This window comes from Cololabis saira, chromosome 18 (genome assembly GCF_033807715.1).
Source record: "Cololabis saira isolate AMF1-May2022 chromosome 18, fColSai1.1, whole genome shotgun sequence".
NCBI classification, from domain to species: domain Eukaryota; kingdom Metazoa; phylum Chordata; class Actinopteri; order Beloniformes; family Belonidae; genus Cololabis; species Cololabis saira.
Genome location: NC_084604.1, coordinates 8,494,326 through 8,513,549, shown reverse-complemented (window position 1 = coordinate 8,513,549; position 19,224 = coordinate 8,494,326). Strand labels below are relative to the sequence as shown.

The window sequence follows — 19,224 nt, the reverse complement described above, 5'->3', positions numbered from 1 at the left end:
GCAGAAAGGTGTTTCAAATTGTATTTATTGAGTAGATTTAAGAACATAGATACGAAAACATAGACGAACAGACAGACGTCTCAGCGGTTTACAGGTAAAGTGAGGACAGCTGCTCCTTCAGCTCCGACAGGATGGACGAGGACGACCGACCGCCGGCGTTCAACAGCGAGCGGAAAAACCTCCTCCACATCCCGGAGTACAGGTCGCTGCAGAACAGGGAGAGTTACTTCAACAGGGGCCGGTTTAACGTTTTACTGGTTCAGCACGCTCTCAACAAGACAATAATAAAAACTGGACCGCAACGTTGACATGAGCACGGAAAGAAGGTGAAGACGAGGACTACAGGCAGACGCCGGGGGTTTCCTTGACCCCATTTCCTAAATGAAAATACCCCCACAAAGCAGAATGTCTTCCACAGCGCCCCCATGGATGAAACTGGACCAGATTGGCCAGTAGCCGCTTCCCCACCACAGATCCAGGCTGTGCCGACGCTGAAATCCACAAACCAACCGAGCTTCAACAAGGCCCAGTCCCAATCCCCCCCTACCCCTACTTTTCATCCCTACCCCTAAATTTTGCGCGTTCCCGTGAGGGTAGTGGTGTACCAATTCCTCTTTTCACCTAGGGGGAGTGGCTATGAATCTGGCCCTTCAGAGCGAGGGTTTTCCGATGCTGACTAGCTGATCTAGGGCCAGAAAAATTTCCCAGAATGCTTTTCGTCGTCATTTGCGGACTGAATTTAAAAAAAAAACATGGCGGACATTTCTTATTTTTTGGTGAATAAAATCAATATTTTGAGTTAGTTTCTGCATAAAAATGCGTTTTGATTACATTTCTAGCGAGAAATATATATTTTACTTTCATAATATTCACTCAGTGAATGTACATAATCACTCGTTTGCCCGTTGTTGCGAAGTCTTTTTCAAACCTCGCCTGATTTATGGTTCCGCGTTACACCAACGCAGAGCCTACGGCGTAGGTTACGTGGCGACGCGCGCCATATGCCGTACCCTACGCCGTAGGCTCTGCATCGATTCGTGGAACCATAAATCAGCTCCCGAGCCGGCTCTCTTTTTTAGGGGTAGTGATAGTTAGGGAGGGCTAGTGGTAGAAAGTAGGGGCTGTATTGGGATTGGCCCCAAGACTCGCAAAAACTCCTTCCAGACAAACATCTACCTCCCTGATGTCTGAACACACCCTCTCAATCAACATCCTTAAAGGGGACCTATTATGAAAAACAGGTCTTCTCTTGCTTTAACATATATAAAGTGGTCTCCCCTCAGTCTGCCAACTCAGAGAAGGAAGAAAGCAACCAAATTCTGCAGTGTCTGTACAGCCGCCCGGATGATCCATCCAGTGTGATGTGGATCTACGAGCCGTTCAGATTCTGCTCCCGTCGTTGCGTAACCAAAATGCAATTTGCATCGGTTGGCCTCCGATGCGTGAAACCACACCCACAACTAACTCTGGCCGGAAAAACAACAACTAACTCTGCCGGCTGGAGCTTCCACCATTTTTTCGTAGTGGTGTATCGCGTCATTCAGGCAGCCAATCAGCACAGAGCCTCATTATCATAGCCCCGCCCACTCAGAATCCCTCATAGATAATGAGGTTAGAGAACGGGAAGAGATAGACATGGTTTAGAGGCTGAATTTCTAATTTATTTAGCAAAAACAATCAAAAGCTTGTTTTTAAAGGAGCATGAGGCAAGAATAAGAAAGGAGACTCATTAGCGCCACGACGGCCGTCGGGGTTACTGCAGCCAACAGCGAAGCCGGCACGGGAGCGCGCACGGACTCCTTAATTCTTTGCGGCTAACGCTACTTAGCACGTTAGGCCACTCCGACTCCTTTGTAATCTCATGTGATTTTCAAATCAAGCTTTAAATATGACTTACAATGTTATCTTACCTGGTCAGTAGGAAATGAGCCATGTCAGCATCTGTTTTCAGTCCCCATTCAAGTTGAAGCTGCATCCATGACTCAAACGCGTATCTAATGTTTACTCGTGTGCCTGCCCGTTTTTGCACGTAATTTCTTTTCGATTCGCGACTTGTCTCTGATAAAGGCTTCGTTTTCTTCTTGGTAGCACTCTTTAGTGGGCTTTGAGTGGCGCTGGGTCGTTTGCCGGCTATGGAAGTATCCATGTCTACCCAAACAGAAGTTTGGATCTACCGCGCTCGTCTTCTTCCTGTATCCAAGCCGAGAACGCGCATGCAGCGTCATTTGACGTCACGTCAGCGCGGGAAACTCGGCCCCAGCATTGCAGCACATTTTGCAGCACACAGCCTGTTCAAGGCAACGGAGAGATACACTAGAGGGCTCATTCTTTTGGGTTTGGAACGCTTCATCTGACATTATTACTAGAAAACTTAAAACGTTTACAAATTATTTTCATAAATCCTGCCTCAAGCTCCTTTAAGACATTCAAGGCCTGTTAAAAATAGGTATTAGATGCAATAATAGGTCCCCTTTAAATAGATAAACCCAGAGGAAGAGAAGAGAAGAGACATCGGTGAAGCTGACATTCTGACCCGACGACCACCCGAATGTGGTCATCTACCCAGAGTTCACCAGTAGTGTAACTGAGAAGAGGCTCCGGGTGAGTACCAGGGCTCGCTGCTGCTGAAGCTCTCTGCTGTCCAGCCGCTGGAGTCTTTCACCGGAACCATCCTGCTGTCGGTCAGCAGCAGGTGAGCCGTCTCCGCCACACCCACCAGGTCCACCTGACAGGGAGAGACAGGGAGGCATCAAGGTCTGCTGATCTCAGGGAAGTGGGGGGGGGGTTTCTACGGAGAACAGGTCCGTACCAGCTGCGGGGGTGCGGTTGGTTCCAGGAGACCCAGACTGACGTAGGCCTGAGCCGATGGGAGGTTCTGGACGGCCAAGACGTCCCGCTGCACACCCAGGTGCACTGATGACGACCAATCCACTGGGAAGATCCAGTCAGAGTCCTGGAAACCTCTGGAAGGACGACAGAAGCGTCAGCCTCAGAGCCTCTGAGAGCACACCCCCACCCCCGTGATACTGGCGTACATGTGGCAGCAGGCGAGGATGTCCGGCTGCAGCGCCGCGTGCAGCAGCCCGCAGGAGTGAAGCTGCAGCACCAACTGTAACAACCCCACCACTTTACACCCGACTGACAGCTTGGTGAAGACCGACGCCGGCAGCTCCTGGAACGAAAACACCACAGCTCACAGGGTCGTGTGGTTCCCGGTAGGAATGGGCGATATTTTACCGTTCACGATATACCGTCACGTGACGTTTTTGTGTAAAGCTGATTTGAGCCAAAAAGAAAGAAAGAAATGAGCCAAAAAGAAAGAAAGAAATGAGCCAAAAAGAAAGAAATGAGCCAAAAAGAAAGAAAGAAATGAGCCAGAAAGAAATGAGCCAAAAAGAAAGAAATGAGCCAAAAAGAAAGAAAGAAATGAGCCAGAAAGAAAGAAAGAAAGAAAGAAAGAAATGAGCCAAAAAGAAAGAAATGAGCCAAAAAGAAAGAAAGAAATGAGCCAAAAAAGAAAGAAAGAAATAAAGAAAGAAATGAGCCAAAAAGAAAGAAATGAGCCAGAAAGAAAGAAAGAAAGAAATGAGCCAGAAAGAAATGAGCCAAAAAGAAAGAAATGAGCCAAAAAGAAAGAAAGAAATGAGCCAAAAAGAAAGAAAGAAATGAGCCAAAAAAGAAAGAAAGAAAGAAAGAAAGAAAGAAATGAGCCAAAAAGAAAGAAATGAGCCAGAAAGAAAGAAAGAAAGGAGCCAAAAAGAAAGAAATGAGCCAAAAAGAAAGAAAGAAAGAAATGAGCCAAAAAGAAAGAAATGAGCCAAAAAGAAAGAAATGAGCCAAAAAGAAAAGAAAGAAATGAGCCAGAAAGAAATGAGCCAAAAAGAAAGAAAGAAAGAAATGAGCCAAAAAGAAAGAAAGAAAGAAAGAAAGAAAGAAAGAAAGAAAGAAAGAAAGAAAGAAAGAAAGAAAGAAAGAAAGAAATCGATGAGGTTTTTATGTAACAAACACGGCGGATCTGAGTCATTACAGTTTTGCAGTACAGGTTAATTGGTTTTTATCAATTCAATTTATTTGGAGTAGTTTAGTAGCATTCAGTATTCTTTTAGAGCAGTGATTTGGGGGCTCCAAAGACTGAATGTGGTGATAGATTTATAGTTAAAAAGATGGAGTTGAATTGGTATTTTTTTTTTAAATCGTCATTTTTATCGTTATCAGGATAAAAGCCAGAAATTATTGTGATACATTTTTTAGTCCATACCGCCCATCCCTAGTTCCCGGTCACATGACCCGTCGATGGCCAAGACTCACTGTGAACATGTGATCCTTGGGGGTGGTGTACACTGTGATGCAGCCGTCCGCAAACAGGAAACAGCTGACCAGAGGAAGTCCTTCAGGACGCGAACAGCCCCCCTTCAGACGATTAAACTGATAAAAATCCCAGGGGGCCGAGCAACTGTCCACCTGCAGCAGGTAAGCACAAGATACCACCCATTACCACCTTAAATGGGGGGAGAATGAGGGCTGCAAAGACAAATAGGGTTCGGGACCTCTCAGGACCGTGTTCCCTGCAGGGCTCAGTTCAGGTCTCCGGCAGAGGTGTCAAGTAACAAAGTACAAATACTTTGTTACCTTACTTAAGTAGAAATTTTGGTTATCTATACTTCACTGGACGACTTTTTACTTTTACTCCTTACATTTTCACACAATTATCTGTACTTTTTACTCCTTACATTTTAAAAACAGCCTTTCATTTCGGCCTTTAAATAAAAACTATCCAGTTAAATTGCTCCATCTGGATAGAGTGAATTTGGTTGTGGTTGTTTCAGATGTTCTTGTCCAGTTTTGTTCTTACATCCGTTCCCTCAGATTCCTGCAACTAAACTTGGATGTACATTCCAATAAAGGTTAGGATAAATGATAACATGCCTCTGAAGTTTGACTTTTTTCACCATTACAATACTTATAGGCAACTAGTCATCATATCTCCTGCTCTCTGAAACACATGTTAATGCTCAATAGTACACATATATGGTTCTTTAATATATTTGCATTATACTAAGATGCATTCATTTTCAATGGCTTTTGTCCTTAATGGCTTTTTTCCCCCTTACATTACTTTTATACTTTAAGTAGTTTTGAAACCAGTACTTTTATACTTTTACTTGAGTAAAAAACTTGAGTTCATACTTCAACTTCTACAGGAGTATTTTTAAACTCTAGTGTCTATACTTCTACCTGAGTAATGAATGTGAATACTGAAGACACCTCTGGTCTCACTTTTCCACTAGTACCTACTCAGCCAGACTCGCCTTTGCACTTTCCCACTAGGGGTCTAACGTGCCGGGTAGATACTTTTTCTGCAACTATTCTGCAGAGGTTCTAAGTGGCCGAGTCTGCTGTATCTGACATCATCATCACACTACAGACCACCGATTGGTCGGGGGGTTGGAGTCAGACGTCTGAGTCAGGATGTGACATCAGCGAAGGAGTGACTCGCGGATTCTTGTTCATTTTATTTGACCAGCAACGGCAGCAGAAGTCTGTTTGTTGATCTAACTCTGAGGTGCAGATGTTCATAAACCTGGTGCTGAGGAGAGAATTAAAAAGGGATCTAGACGGAGATAAGGAACGACCAGATCTACCAGGAGCTCTGTCTCTTCATAGCTGCTCGCGGCTCCAGCTGACTTTTCTTTTCAATTAAAAAGCGTCGCTTGAAGCTTCTCTCTCTCTCATTTTTAACTTGATATCGAACACAAGCCACAGACCCAGGAGCACATCTATCATCTCCTCCAGGTTCTACATCTTTAGTGTTGTTGTCTTCTTCCTTTAGATACACAATCAAGTACGTCACAGCAGCTTCACTCCAACCTCCTACTTCTGCTCCAGGTGCTGAATTGTTGTGGAAAAGAAACCAGGCCGAGTTGAGATGAGCAGAGCCGAGTAGGTTCTAGTGGAAAAGTGCCATTTGTCTCGGCCCCTGCAGCGCTCAGACGCCACCCCAGTCCTGGTAGTCAGAGGAATGTTCAGACTCACCTTGAGGAAGACGTAGTCGTCTTCAGTAGATCCTTTAAAAATGGACCAACGGCCTCCATCCAGGACTCTGGATTGGATGTAAACCATGTCGCCCCCTGATGGACAAAATGAGACAACACCACCGTCAACATCCATTTAAAGAAGACTGGGTTGTCCAGTCACCTCTGAAAACCAATCTTGCTGCCAGCTTTCAAAACATTCAATATCACCCCCATAGCAGTCGGTCATTAAGGAACAGGTAACTCCGCCCATGAAGGTTTACCTGTACCCCCGTTTTATTATACGACGTTGCTGTTCTTCACTAGGCCTGTGTTGAGGGGGGGGGGAAACCAAAAGATTTTCCCATTCTAAATCGATTCTCATATTCATTCCTAAAAATCGATTCATATGTCTAAAGATCGATTTTTTTTCATCATTACATTACAACTTTTTGGTATTTTTTTGTTTATGAATGTTTTGTTGGACACGAGAATAACTGGTGCCATGTTTTGGCCTTTGAAGATGTTTTAAAAGGTATGAAAACATTAAAGTTTTCAATTATAGTTGCATACATTGTCTATATTTCATTACTTTATATACTGTCTTGGGGTTACATTTGCATAAAATGCTTAAAACCAAATTCTCAAAAATTAAAAACTGAAATAAACTGAAAATGGAAAAAATTTAAACGGAATGTGGGAAAAAATAAAAGCGATTTCATCCGTCTCCGTTTCCTCCCTGGATCTGTTTGGTAATTCTGACCTACATGATGTTTCTGAAAGCAGTTCTATCAGCATTCTGGGAGCTGATTGGTCCTTACAGCATCATTAGCTGCCAATACTTCCTGTTGAATCTCAATATAATACTAGTATTAACATGTTGCATAACTTCACAGTCATACAATTCATGCAACAGATGAAAAAACAGTTTTAATAACACTAACACAAATCGATATCTGAATCGAATCAAATCTTGGGCCCAATCCCAATACACCCCCTACTTTCTACCACTAGCCCTCCCTCACTACCACTACCCCTAAAAAAGAAGGCACAGATTTTAGGGCACTTGAAATCTTCCCAGGGCCCTGTCCCAATACTCCCACTCCCACTACTCCTACTTTCAGCCCCCCCCCTAAAATCAGGAAGCTGAGAGTCAAAAGCTGTTTTAATTTCAGCTGTAGCGCTGTTAATATGCCACTTTATTAAGTTTTAATATTTTTTCAGGCGTAAAAGTAACCGTTAAGATCCCCAACCTGGGCTCAGTTTATCCAAATAACGCCTGTTAAGAAATTTGACCCGATGTTTTCAGAGATGATAAGAGCCGCCGGCTCGGAGCAGCAGCAGCAGCAGCCGCCGGAGTACAGATGTGATCGCCCTGCGCCGTCGTCCCGGGGGAGAAACCTGCAGCTCTGTTGAGAATTACCGCTGGCTGAAATAAATCATTTAGGAAAATAAATGTTGGTTTAATAGATGAAATTTAACAGTTGTAGCTACGCCTGTTAAGAAATTTGCTCCGAAAATTTCGAGATTTCTGCCTGCCGGCTCTGGAGCTGATTTATGGGTCCGCGTTAAATCGACGCAGAACCTACGGCGTGGGGTACGGCGTACGGCACGCGTTGCCGCGTAACACCGATGCAGAGCCTACGGCGTAGGTTACGTAACCTACACCGTAGGCTCTGCGTTGGTGTAACGCGGGACCATAAATCAGCCTTTATTCTGGCGAGGTTTGAAAAAGACTTTGCAACAACGGGCAAACGAGTGATTATGTACATTCACTGAGTGAATATTATGAAAGTAAAACATATATGTCTCGCTAGAAATGTAATCAAAATGCATTTTTATGCAGAAACTAACTCAAAATATTGATTTTATTCACTAAAAAATAAGAAATGTCCATTTTTTTTTTTTGATTCAGTCCACAAACGAAAAGCATTCTGGGAAATTTTTCTAGCCCTCGGCCATCTAGTGTGCATCTGAAAACCCTCGCTCTGAAGGGCCAGATTCATAACCACTCGCCCTCGATATGTGCACTCCCCCTAGGTGAAAAGAGGAATTGGGACACCAGTACCCTCATGGGAACGTGCAAAATTTAGGGGTAGTGATGAAAACGAGGGGTAGGGGGAGTATTGGGACAGGCCCTTGATAATAGATTCTGAATCTTAAGAATCGGAATCGATTCTTGACATTTGAATGGATCCCCAGCCCTGTTCTTCACTGGACATTTGTCTTTCATTCCCTCATGAACCAACAGATGACCCGGTTCTGAAAGTGAGGCGTGAAGAAACGGTACCCAGCTCTAAGAAGCTGCGCTCCTCCACGTCAGGAAGGGGGCGGGGCTCCGAGTGCAGGTCTGGGGAGGAAGTGATGTCGCCCAGGTCCAACAGCCGTCGTCGAACATCCGGGTCGCAGGGATCCACTGCGTCTGCAAACACGAGAAACCAGGACCACACGGCTCAGAACAGGGCCTGATGGGAAATGTACGGTGGCCTGGAAGTGCAAAACACAACAGCAAAAGAGAAAACACAACGACAAAAGAGAAAACAACACATTAACCAAAACGGAAAGGGTAGGACCCTTGGAGCGACATGACTCGTCGCTGATTGGACGAAGGAACGTTTGACCCGGAAGTACATGACATAAACATGAGCGCTGATAGCGATAGCCTACTCGTTATTATCAAACAATATTTTGATGCAGGACACAAATATGATGTTAGTCGACATGCTGTCAACTACTCACAACATTAATATGAGTGTTTGAACGCTGAAGACCCGTTTGAAAGATGCAGGGTTATTTAGAACAGTGATGCATCAAAATATTGTTTGATAACAACAAGTAAGCTATCGCTATCGGCGCTCATGTTTTTAATGGCCCTTTTCCATTAGTACCTACCCAGCTCGCTTCTACTCGCCACGCCCCCGTCTTGCGCTTTTCCACTACGGGCCGAGGCGGGTGGAGCCGTGCCAAGCAGATACCTACTTTTTCTGCATCTATTCTGCCGAGGCTCTAACCGGGCTGAGCCGGCACTATTTCTGACGTCACCACAATACACGCCACTGATTGGTCAGGGGGCCGTCAGACGTTTGAATCAGGAGTCAGCGCGAGAATGACTCGCGGCGATTTTAATATACAGCGCAAACGTCTGTTTTATGATCCAACTCTGAGGTGCAGATGTTCATAAACCTGGTGGCTGAAGAGAGAATTAAAAAAGGGATGTAGACGGGCGATAAGGAACGATCAAATCAACCAGGAGCTCTGTTTTACTCTCAGCCGCTCGCGGCTCCAGCTGATTTCTGATCAGCGCCGACACGAACAAAGGGGTTGCCCAATCGAGTACGTCACAGCAGCTTCACCCCAACCCGCAAACTTCTCACCTGGCTGTGGAAAAACAAACGAGGACAAAGCGGGTAGAGGCGTGACGAGCCGAGTCGGGCTGAGTAGGAACTAGTGGAAAAGCGCCATAAGTCATGTACTTCCAGTTCTAACGTTCCTTCATCCAATTCTCTTTGCCGTTGTGTTTTGCACTTCCAGGCCACCGTAGAAATGTGTTCAGGTTCTACCGCGGCCAAAGTCTGGAGCAGAAACCACCTGATCTGGTGCAACCAGCTGTGATCAGTTCTGAATGATCTAGACCCGTTCTGGAGGACATGTACGTCGGTCCACCACCCAGCCTGGAACCGGTCCAGACTGCAGTTGGACCAGATCAGGTGTTTCTGTGAACCGTTGGTCTGCAGGGACCCTACCGGTCCCTGCAGTGTGATCACTCTCCGGGTCCAGCTGGTCCAGGTTCTGGCTGGGCGGGTCCTGGTCCAGGTTCTGGCTGGGCGGGTCCTGGTCCAGTGGACTGCAGTTCCCAGCAGACAGTCCCCCCGCTGAGCTCTGGGATCCGGCCTCTACGCTGGCCTCGTGGATTGGACTCAGCTTCTCTCTGGGTTTGGACGCAGCCTTCTGGGAGACGGCTAAGGGACCGGGTGGGTCCGGCTGGACCTGGACGTCCTCGCTGGTCCGGCCTTGCTGACCTGGGAGTCACACGTTCACATGATCAACACATGATTGCAAGACATTCGTCTCGGATAAACACTGAACTCAGTAACTTTCTCCATCAGTCCTATCTTACGCCACTGAAATTGCATAAATATAAACCTGAGATATCCAGCCTGTGTTTTAGATGTGGGATAGAAGAGTAGCTCATTCCTGCACTGCACTTGGTTATGCACAAAACTTAACACATTCTGGCAGGATTTTTCTGACATCATGACAAAACTTCTAGGAGTGCGTCTTCCATTAGATCCTCAAACATCCTTATTAGGAGATACTACAAATATGGATGCTCAATTAAGAAAATCTCAAAAGAAGTTTCTCGCTCTGGCCTTGTGTGTTGCCAGGAAGTGAATCGCCATCACATGGAAGTCCGACTCCCATCTTTCTATAGGAAGATGGTTTCAGAAATGAATAGCTGTGTTCCACTTGAAAAGATTACATATACACTCAGGAAAGATACAAACTTTTACAGAGATGTGGCAACCCTATTTGGCATATATGGACACATTGTCAGCCTCTATGATGGACGGGTTGTAGATTTATAAGCTTTTTTTGCTGTCAGTGCTTACTGTTGTCTATCTTGCCTCTCAACCTCATTTATTTGTTGTTTATGTTTTCTCTCTCTCCCTTTTTTTTGGGGGGGGGGGGGTTTCAAGTTCTGTCTGTGTGTTCATGTATATACTTTGAAAAATGCTGAAAATAAAATAATCTAAAAAAAAAAACAAAAAAACTCTGAACTCAGACCAGTCTGTGGACCTTCCGACATGCAAGTTCTGACCCAAACCATGAAGCAGCACAGCAGAACACAAACATGTCTGGATCTGAAGGCTCTTCTACCTCCAAGAGTCCTACACACTTCAGCCAACGTCGTTTAGCTCAAACTTCAGAACCAGACACCTAATTGATCCTTCTCATAGAGGCAGGGCAAGTTTACTAGTATCACATTTCAGCAACAAGGCAATTCAAGCCTGCAGAGAACTGTGACATCACAGATCAGAACCGGGTTAGAAAACTCCAGAAACTTTCCACAAGAATCAACAATAACAAACCAGAATTGTACAAAACTTTGTAGATGTCATTTAGTTTTTTTGAGTGCACTCTTCAGATAAAATAAAAAATCCAGCTGGTCGTTCCTGAAATCAGAGGTTCGGATCATCTCTAGAGTTCAGGAACAACTGAGGCCCAAGTCCTGGAATATCCTGGGTTTTTAACGTGGCAGCGATGCCCATCCTCAAGGAACTCCTGACATATTAATGTGATTTCAGGGAACTGCACCGATGAAAACAAGAAGCAACAACCAGTTTCCACTACTCTCTACGTCAGTTAAAAACCCTTTGTACTGAATCTGATCCGTCACAAATACGAGGATCGGGATCTGCGAGATCTCTGTTAGGCAAGGCAAGTTTATTTGTATAGCACAATTCAAAACAAGGTAATTCAAATGCTTTACATCAACATTAAAAGCGGAAAGACACAATTAAACTGTAAATAAATACAATGGAATAAAATGATAAGAAAAGAGGTAAAATAATAGAAAGCACAAATTGTTAAAAAGTAAGGGCAGTAGAGTACAGCAGGTACATCTCATTCTTACAATGGCAAGAATTACGTTTCTATACGGTCAAAAGATACAAAGACCGGGTCAAATACATAATTACAAAAGTAATCTGTAACAATTCGTACGGTGAATTAAACTAATTTGACAATTCTATTCTACAATGCCTGTTTCCAGGTCTTATTTCACACAACTGACGATAATTACGTTTATACATACGGTCAAAACGTAAAAAGACCAGGTCAAATACAGTATTACAAAAGTAATCTGTGCCGATTCTGTTAGAGTTTTAAAGACCGGATCTACTCTGAAAATTATTTGCTGACGTCAAATACCACCCCCTCCCCTCCTCCTCCTCCTCCTCCTCCTCCCTCCATGGACCGGTCTCAGGAGGGAGACCAGTCTGGGACCCAAAAGAGGGAGCAGCAGCAAAACAAGATCAGTTTAAACCCGAAGGTGTGAAATGACCTAGGAACAGCGAACTCACCGTCAGTGGTTCTGATCGGAGCACACTCCGGTTCTGTGTTTGGGAGCCCAGGCTGGACCGGGTCTGCGGTCTGGCAGGAACCCAGCAGAAGCAACAGAAAGAGGAACGATGATCAGCGAGCGGAGGGGGAAGGAAATGACTTCTCACAACAAAACATGAACAGAACCAGAGGTTTGTGGTGAGCTGGCAGGTTCTGGAGGTGACGGCAGAGACAAGGTCCCACATGCACGCCAGTGAAGGACGAGACGTCTGGCGGACTCACCTGAGACGGTTCAGAGGGGGGGACAGCACCTGAGGGACAGAACCAGACGGACATCAGGACACCGGAGCTTGGACCCCAATTATATTCCCCAGATATTCTCATTTTATGACGGAATAAAGTTGCACTTTTTTAATGCAAATAGAGCTGAAGTATTAGAAAAAGAATTCTCTCATTTTTACAGAAATTATTTTTCAAATTGTTAATTTCCAAGATTTCTTCTGAATTTTGTAAATTTATATAAAATGCAAAATAAAATGTGAATTTGAGATTTAAAAAAAAAAGTCAAATCATCACTTACAAACACCTGATCACTGCCCACCCTTTGAGCACCTGTGTGCGTGTGCGTGTGCGTGTGTGTGTGTGTGTGTGTGTGCGCGCACTTGCATCCTTTTTGCTTTGTGTTTTTGTCAAGTGTATTTGGGTACCTAGAAAAGCGCCACATAAACAGAAGGTCATGTGACCTGCAGGCGTGTCCATATAAACATGTAGCTAGCAGATGGACCGGAGAATCTTTAACCTCAAACTCTCCTGAACGAGCCTCAGGTGAGAGAACAGGAAGGTAGAGCGCGTCTCACCTGGTCGTCCTGGCAACCGGACCTGCACACAGAGCCCCCTCTCGTCAGGTTGCAGGAAGACATCGTCCGGCAGCTGGTTTGGACTTGCCGCATCGTTCCTGCTGAAAAGACTTGGTCAGATCTGTTACGTCAGCTGACACAGAGATGACGTGTGTGTGTGTGTGGCGCATTCTTTACCCAGCAGGCCGTGCAGCAGCAGACTCGTCATATATGTGGAAGGAGGAGGTGGCAGCAGGAGGCATACCCGCGTCCTTGACAGGAGGGGAGTCATCCTGGCGGACAGAAACCATGTCATGTTCCACGGTTGGTGTTGCACAACATTCAATCACAACGCTCAACTCCATTTCCCATAATTCAACTGTCGCCACCTTGTCCATGAACGATCGGTGCGTCCGAAATGCCATACTAAACAGTATATACTCAAAATGTATACTTAAGTTCGGCACACTTTAGAGTAAATATCAGTAGTATTATGCATTAATTGGGACGTACTACTCAGATCGCACACGGCACTTCCTGCCGTTGGGAGGGGGAGATGTTGCCATGGTAACAACTCCTGTCACAGCAGCAGTAGCAGCGCCGCACTTTCCCGTTTATCCTGGCCGAAATAAGAAATAATGTGAAAAATGATGAACCATCTGCTTAATATGTTATGTTAAATTCTTTTTAGCTTTCTGATCCTTGTATGTTTTATGTTTGTTTCTTGTTTTGATATTTTTTTATTTTTTGTAAAGTTACTTGTCCTTGTATGTATTTTCTTTTATATGAAACTGAATTTATTTTTTGCTGCTATCTTGACCAGGACTCCCTGGCAGAAGAGATATTGTATCTCAATGGGACTTTCCTGGATAAATAAAATGGAAACCAAAGCAAAATCACACCCTATTACTCACATTTGAATAGTAGCGTGATGGTGCTGCTGCTGCAGCTTTGCTTGGTACCGCCAACGTTATCCTCCATTTTTGTTGGTTGCCAAGTATCTGCGCAGCACTTAGCAACCAAACACAGCTGCATTGCATTGTGGGAAGTTTCTGCTTAGCTAGTGTCCATCAATCCATACTAATAAATTTCTCCGGAATGAGTATGGATAGCGCAAACTATTGTGTACGTACTAATGTTTTGGACGCAGTAAAAAAATCTCACATACTGTTTTTGCTACTCATTAGGGTGGAAGTATGGAATTTCAATCGCAGCTATGGTTCTGTCACACATCTATTATTCCTGTCATAACGGTCATCACTTTGAAGTCGGTGCTCGTCCCCCCATGGAAGTCACGTTAAAACCCTGTTACGACTAGGGCTGTTCGATTTTGCCCAAAAATAAAATCTCGATTTTTTTCTCTCAAAATCCAATTTTCGATTATTTTGTGAATTGACAAAAGGCAAAGAAATGATTTCAAATATGCTGTTTTTTTATTGAACATTTGCCCCATTGGGCTTTAAGTGCAAACTTTGCTCTTATTAAACCAAAAATGAATGAATAAAGTGCAAAACTCTGTAAAATAAGTTGAAAAAAAGTTTTAAAAAATATAATAAAATATAAAGTTTTATCTCTGAAATAAAAAAAAAAATCAGCAAATCAGCACTTGCAAACATACAGTAAGTTATATTTCCAATTAAATAAAACAAGACATTTTCTAATTAAACTAAACTGGGTCTTTGCATGCTAAATAATAATGCAACCCATGAAGGAGGTAGAGGTGTGTAATGTCAGTCATTACATTTGCTGTTCACATTTGCAAGTTTTTTGCAAGTAACACGAGCCGGTCTACTGCATCTGTCTTGAGGGATGCCCGGTGGCATGTTCCAACGCCCCCTCCTACACTAAAGAGCCTCTCCGATGGGGCACTTGTCGCAGGTATTGAGAGGTATTTCCATCAATCATTAATATGGTATCAATCATTAATGTGTGCAGACAAGGTTAAAAAAAAAAAAAAAAAAAAGTGAAAAATCGATTTTACGAGTTTCACGTTTTAACATCGTTCTAATAACATAATCGCGATTACGATTTAAAATCGATTAATCAAACAGCCCTAGTTACGACTATTCTGACACAGCCTCTAAAAAACTGGGGCTCTTGTACTTTGGTGTAGTACTGCGAGTCCAGTCCTGAAGTACCTGATGGGTTATGAGCTGTAGCAGCTGCTTCTTCTGCTGCAGCTCCTGCCTGAGCTGCTCCGCTTCCTCCTTCAAACGTCTCAGCCTCTCTGAAACAGAAAAACAGCAGTTGACACAAAACTACAAGTGGCCCTGCTGTCCCAGGGTCATGAACGTGTCACCAACGTCCTGCTGTCCCGTGGACATACACCCACCCTCATTCTCCTTCTGCTTCAGCTGTCTGTATCTCTCAGCCCTCAGCTCCTCAAAGCTGAGCTCCTCCCCTCCTCTCATCAGCAGATCTATACAGTACGCACTGGTCTGGTTGGCCCCGCCCTCATCCTGAAGCCACATCCTGCTGCTCACATGTACCTCGCTCCGATTGGCTGACCTGTAGCTAATAGAAGGAAAAATGGAAGTAAGATTTTCCTCCGCACTTGGATTTTCAGTCACTTTTCCAAGTGAGACTCAGTTACCGTGGTAACAGACTCAAGTAAACCTGTTCCTGACCAGGTTTACCTCACAGACTCAGTTACCATGGTAACAGACTCTGAAGTAAACCTGCTCTTGAGCCTGCCCAGGTTTACTAATTAATTAATTAGCTGCGTCCGAAATCCCATCCTTCCACCCTAATGAGTAGCAAAAACAGTATGTGACATTTTTTTAGTGCGTCCGAAACATTAGTACGTACACAATAGCAGAGACGTTCTATAAACCGAGACAGCCCACTACGGTTGTGTTTTCTGTATCTGTGTCACGTGACTGCCACGCCCCCTTAGGAGACCGGAAGTAGGTCTTGAGTCTATTGAGTCCTATGGGAAAAGTGAACGTGAGCACAGATTATTACCAATTCCTTCGCCCCATAGTAACCTAAGTAAATATGGGACCCATTTTTCAAAAGCCACAAACCTTCTGAACATTCTGACACCAAAATGGAAATTTTCAGACCGACAGATTAGGAGAAAATGAACTTTGTTTGAGACCTGTCTCTGTCTGAGCAACACACTCTCGCGAGATTTGGCTCTCATCGTTTTCCCATCGGATAAAATGAAGTTTAAAACTAAAATAAAACTTCCTTCTTTGGTTAATAATACTGTTATTTTTATTATTTAAGCCTTTTTTGGAAGAAAGTTGTACTGTATCTAGTGTTGTATGTTCCAAAACGATGTGGGGAGAGGGGCGGCCACGAGACCGGAAGTGTATACCATTCCATACCATTGGCAGTAACGGCAATGCGCTATCTTTTGTATAGAGGATCTTTGACAATAGTATGCTCTATCCATACTCATTCCGGAGAAATTCATTAGTATGGATTGATGGACACCAGCAGAAACTTCCCACAATGCAATGCAGCGGTGTTTGGTTGCTAAGTGCTGCACAGATACTTACAGGACCGTCTCAGAAAATTAGAATATTGTGATTTTCTGTAATGCAATTACAAAAACAAAAATGTCATACATTCTGGGTTCATTACAAATCAACTGAAATATTACAAGCCTTTTATTATTTTAATATTGCTGATCATGGCTTACAGTTTAAGAAAACTCAAATATCCTAACTCAAAAAATTTGAATATTCTGGGAATCTTAATCTTCAACTGTAAGCCATAATCAGCAATATTAAAATAATAAAAGGCTTGCAATATTTCAGTTGATTTGTAATGAATCCAGAATGTATGACATTTTTTTTTTTTTTTTTTAAATTGCATTACAGAAAATAAAGAACTTTATCACAATATTCTAATTTTCTGAGACAGTCCTGTATATGTCATAAGTATAATATTAAGTATAATAATATTATATAATATTAATATTATAATATTCGTATATAATAATATTATATAATGTCATCTTGTTTGGGCCAGGATAAACGGGAAAGAGCGGAGCGGTGATGCTGCTACTGCTGCTTGTTACCATGGTAACAACTTCCCTCCCAACGGCAGGAAGGTCCGTGTGGTTCTGAGTAGTACGTCCCAATGAATGCATACTACTGATATTTACTCTAAAGTGTGCCGAACTTAAGTATACTTTTTGAGTATATACTGTTTAGGATGGCATTCCGGACGCACCGCAGGTTTACTTGACAGACTCGGTTACCATGGTAACTGACTCCGAGGCTCAGCCGACCCTCCGATCGGGCTGAAGTCACCTCGGTCTGTCCCCGAGCTCAGGGGGGCGAAACCAGAACCAGCTCTGTGAAACTGCAGTTCTTCTCTGAACTGGAAAATAAACCTTAACATGACAACAAAAGAATGAAAAATAACCCTACAAAAAAATAAAAAACTCAGAGAATCGGGGAGAAAATGAAATCGTAATAAACAAGAACATTTATAGGACAGAAAAAAAATCCAAAGTCAAACCCTGTTAATGTTTAGTGTTGTTGGTATCGAGCTGAAGCCTGGAGCAGGTAGAATTAAACACATCTCTGTCTGTTTGACGCGTTGAACTAAACTCCCTGATGACGTTTGTTTAACAACGCAAACGCTTCTCAACAGTTTGGTGAAACTTCCAGGTCAAACGTCGTTATTGGAGCCGTTAGAGAGCGTTATTAAACCCCGACACCCTGAACCACAACATCCACCACGCCTGGCTGCACCAGGGTTTGAACCCGCGACCACCTACCTGTTATTTTCATGAGAAGTCACGAAAACACCTGTGAAAACCGGGTTTAAACCTCGTCCGCAGCCTGTGATTGGACAAGGCGGTGACGCGACTTCAGGCCGGAGGAGGCTGCAGCGCCGCCGCTGGTGAGAGCCGGTACTGCACACCCAGGAGCACTGTTGTGGTCTCCAGACCCGTCTATCTCAGGTAGACACCTAAACATGTCAGTTTTAATGATCTCTTCACGTTGATGGTTTTTACTTGGGAAAATCAGCAAAAAGTCTAAACAGTCAGGACTTTAAAAAACAGGACTGTTATGGAAATTATTTCTTTAAGGTTACCAAAGTTATACTGCTTCACATAAACTGCCTATGGACATCCACTTAGAAACACCAGGAAACTGGACCACATTACACCGGTCATGAAATCACTACACTGGCTTCCAGTGAGTCAAAGAATAGAGTTTAAAATCTTACTGCTGGTCTACAAAGACCTGAATGGTCTTGGACCAAAATCCATGGTTGATCTGTTAGTTCCTATGAAGCTCCCAGACCCCTGAGGTTCATCTGGATCTGGTTTGTTGTGGCTCCAGAACCAGAACCAAGCAAGGTGAGGCAGCGTTCAGTTATTCTGCTCCTCACCGGTGGAACAAACTTCCTGTAGACCTGAGGTCTGCTCCAACTGTAGATCCTTTAAATCAGGATAAAAACATTACTGTTTACTGAAGCCTACTCCTAAATTAAACACTTATCTGCTGTACTCTACTGCAGGGGCGATTTTAGCATCAGAGCTTTGGGGGGGCTCAGCCTCCCCAAAGTTCATGGACCACAGAACCCCTAGGGGGGTCCGGGGGCATGCCCCCCCGGAAGAAAAATTTGTAGATTTTAAGTAAAAATGGATCAATCTGGTGCACTTTGAGGTCAAAATGAAGAGACTAGATCTATGAAGACCTATACACATCAATATCTTCTTTACTGTTCTGTGGTTTTACAGCGATGAAAAAATAATTGTTTCCCTATATACATTCTGCATACAGGTTATGGTAGAATTTTGCTTGCATAAATAATACCAAAATCACTTCAGGGGAGACTCAAGTAAAGTAACATTTTGCTTTGTAGGCAAAACAAAAGTAAAATTAAATCAAATCAAATGGAACTTCCTAACTTATTGGCTGGAATAATATTCCGACAAGATAATAATATACTGTAAGCTAAAGCAGGAGTTTGCAGTCAACTAGTTGAAATTAATATGTGGCAGTATTTGTGGGGGTCAAAATCTATTTAGGGTGTACCTACTACCACAAATAGATCAGTGTATTGGAAACACTGACTATTCAATTGTGTGACTAGAAAGACACCAATAAATCTGAGAAAATGTACTTTAAGACTTAATTGTCTTGGAAACGAACATTTGAAAATCACATTGTATTATTAAGTTGGGCTACTTAAGGCCATTTCATCACACATTCATGCAAATTGTCTCTTTTTGGATTCACTCAAACTCTTGTGTGTGAATCAGCTTATATAGCAATCAATCATACACATTTTCTACAAATCAGACTGGTTAGAAGTTGGTAGGCTTCAAAATAGGGAAAGAA

General features: G+C 43.5%; 2 protein-coding genes across 4 annotated transcripts in view; both read right to left on the bottom strand.

The window, feature by feature from the left end:
- Positions 1–36: 36 nt before the first annotated feature.
- bub1ba (BUB1 mitotic checkpoint serine/threonine kinase Ba) lies at positions 37–8,637 on the bottom strand. The gene is made up of 7 exons (XM_061707133.1): positions 8,302–8,637; positions 6,034–6,128; positions 4,309–4,461; positions 3,036–3,172; positions 2,810–2,963; positions 2,610–2,725; positions 37–206 (listed from the first exon to the last, which is right to left on the bottom strand). Exons 2-7 carry the CDS (start codon positions 6,118–6,120, stop codon positions 89–91), a joined length of 765 nt encoding a protein of 254 aa, XP_061563117.1. The 5' UTR covers positions 6,121–6,128; positions 8,302–8,637; the 3' UTR covers positions 37–88.
- An 884-nt stretch (positions 8,638–9,521) lies between these two features.
- LOC133418381 (mitotic checkpoint serine/threonine-protein kinase BUB1-like) overlaps positions 9,522–19,224 on the bottom strand; it is a 16,821-nt gene continuing 7,118 nt past the window's right edge. Inside the window, exons 1-8 of one of the 3 annotated variants that reach the window (XM_061707018.1) lie at positions 17,649–17,694; positions 15,243–15,418; positions 15,049–15,137; positions 13,109–13,203; positions 12,932–13,032; positions 12,357–12,385; positions 12,095–12,164; positions 9,522–10,030 (exon numbers count right to left, since the gene is read on the bottom strand). In XM_061707018.1, coding sequence (XP_061563002.1) covers positions 9,639–10,030; positions 12,095–12,164; positions 12,357–12,385; positions 12,932–13,032; positions 13,109–13,203; positions 15,049–15,137; positions 15,243–15,381 — 915 coding nt within the window. In that variant the 5' untranslated portion in view covers positions 15,382–15,418; positions 17,649–17,694 and the 3' untranslated portion in view covers positions 9,522–9,638. Of the gene's footprint in view, positions 10,031–12,094; positions 12,165–12,356; positions 12,386–12,931; positions 13,033–13,108; positions 13,204–15,048; positions 15,138–15,242; positions 15,419–17,648; positions 17,695–19,224 lie in introns of those variants that run through there. The other 2 variants (XM_061707017.1, XM_061707019.1) reach the window with 2 other exon arrangements.

Excerpts from the sequence above, each read along its gene's own strand:
- bub1ba (XM_061707133.1), bottom strand. The coding sequence starts at position 6,120 with ATGGTTTACATCCAATCCAGAGTCCTGGATGGAGGCCGTTGGTCCATT. Across the intron at positions 4,462-6,033 it reads ACGACTACGTCTTCCTCAAG|GTGGACAGTTGCTCGGCCCC; the intron begins GTGAGTCTGAAC and ends TACCTGCTGCAG. Across the intron at positions 2,964-3,035 it reads ATCCTCGCCTGCTGCCACAT|AGGTTTCCAGGACTCTGACT; the intron begins GTACGCCAGTAT and ends TCGTCCTTCCAG.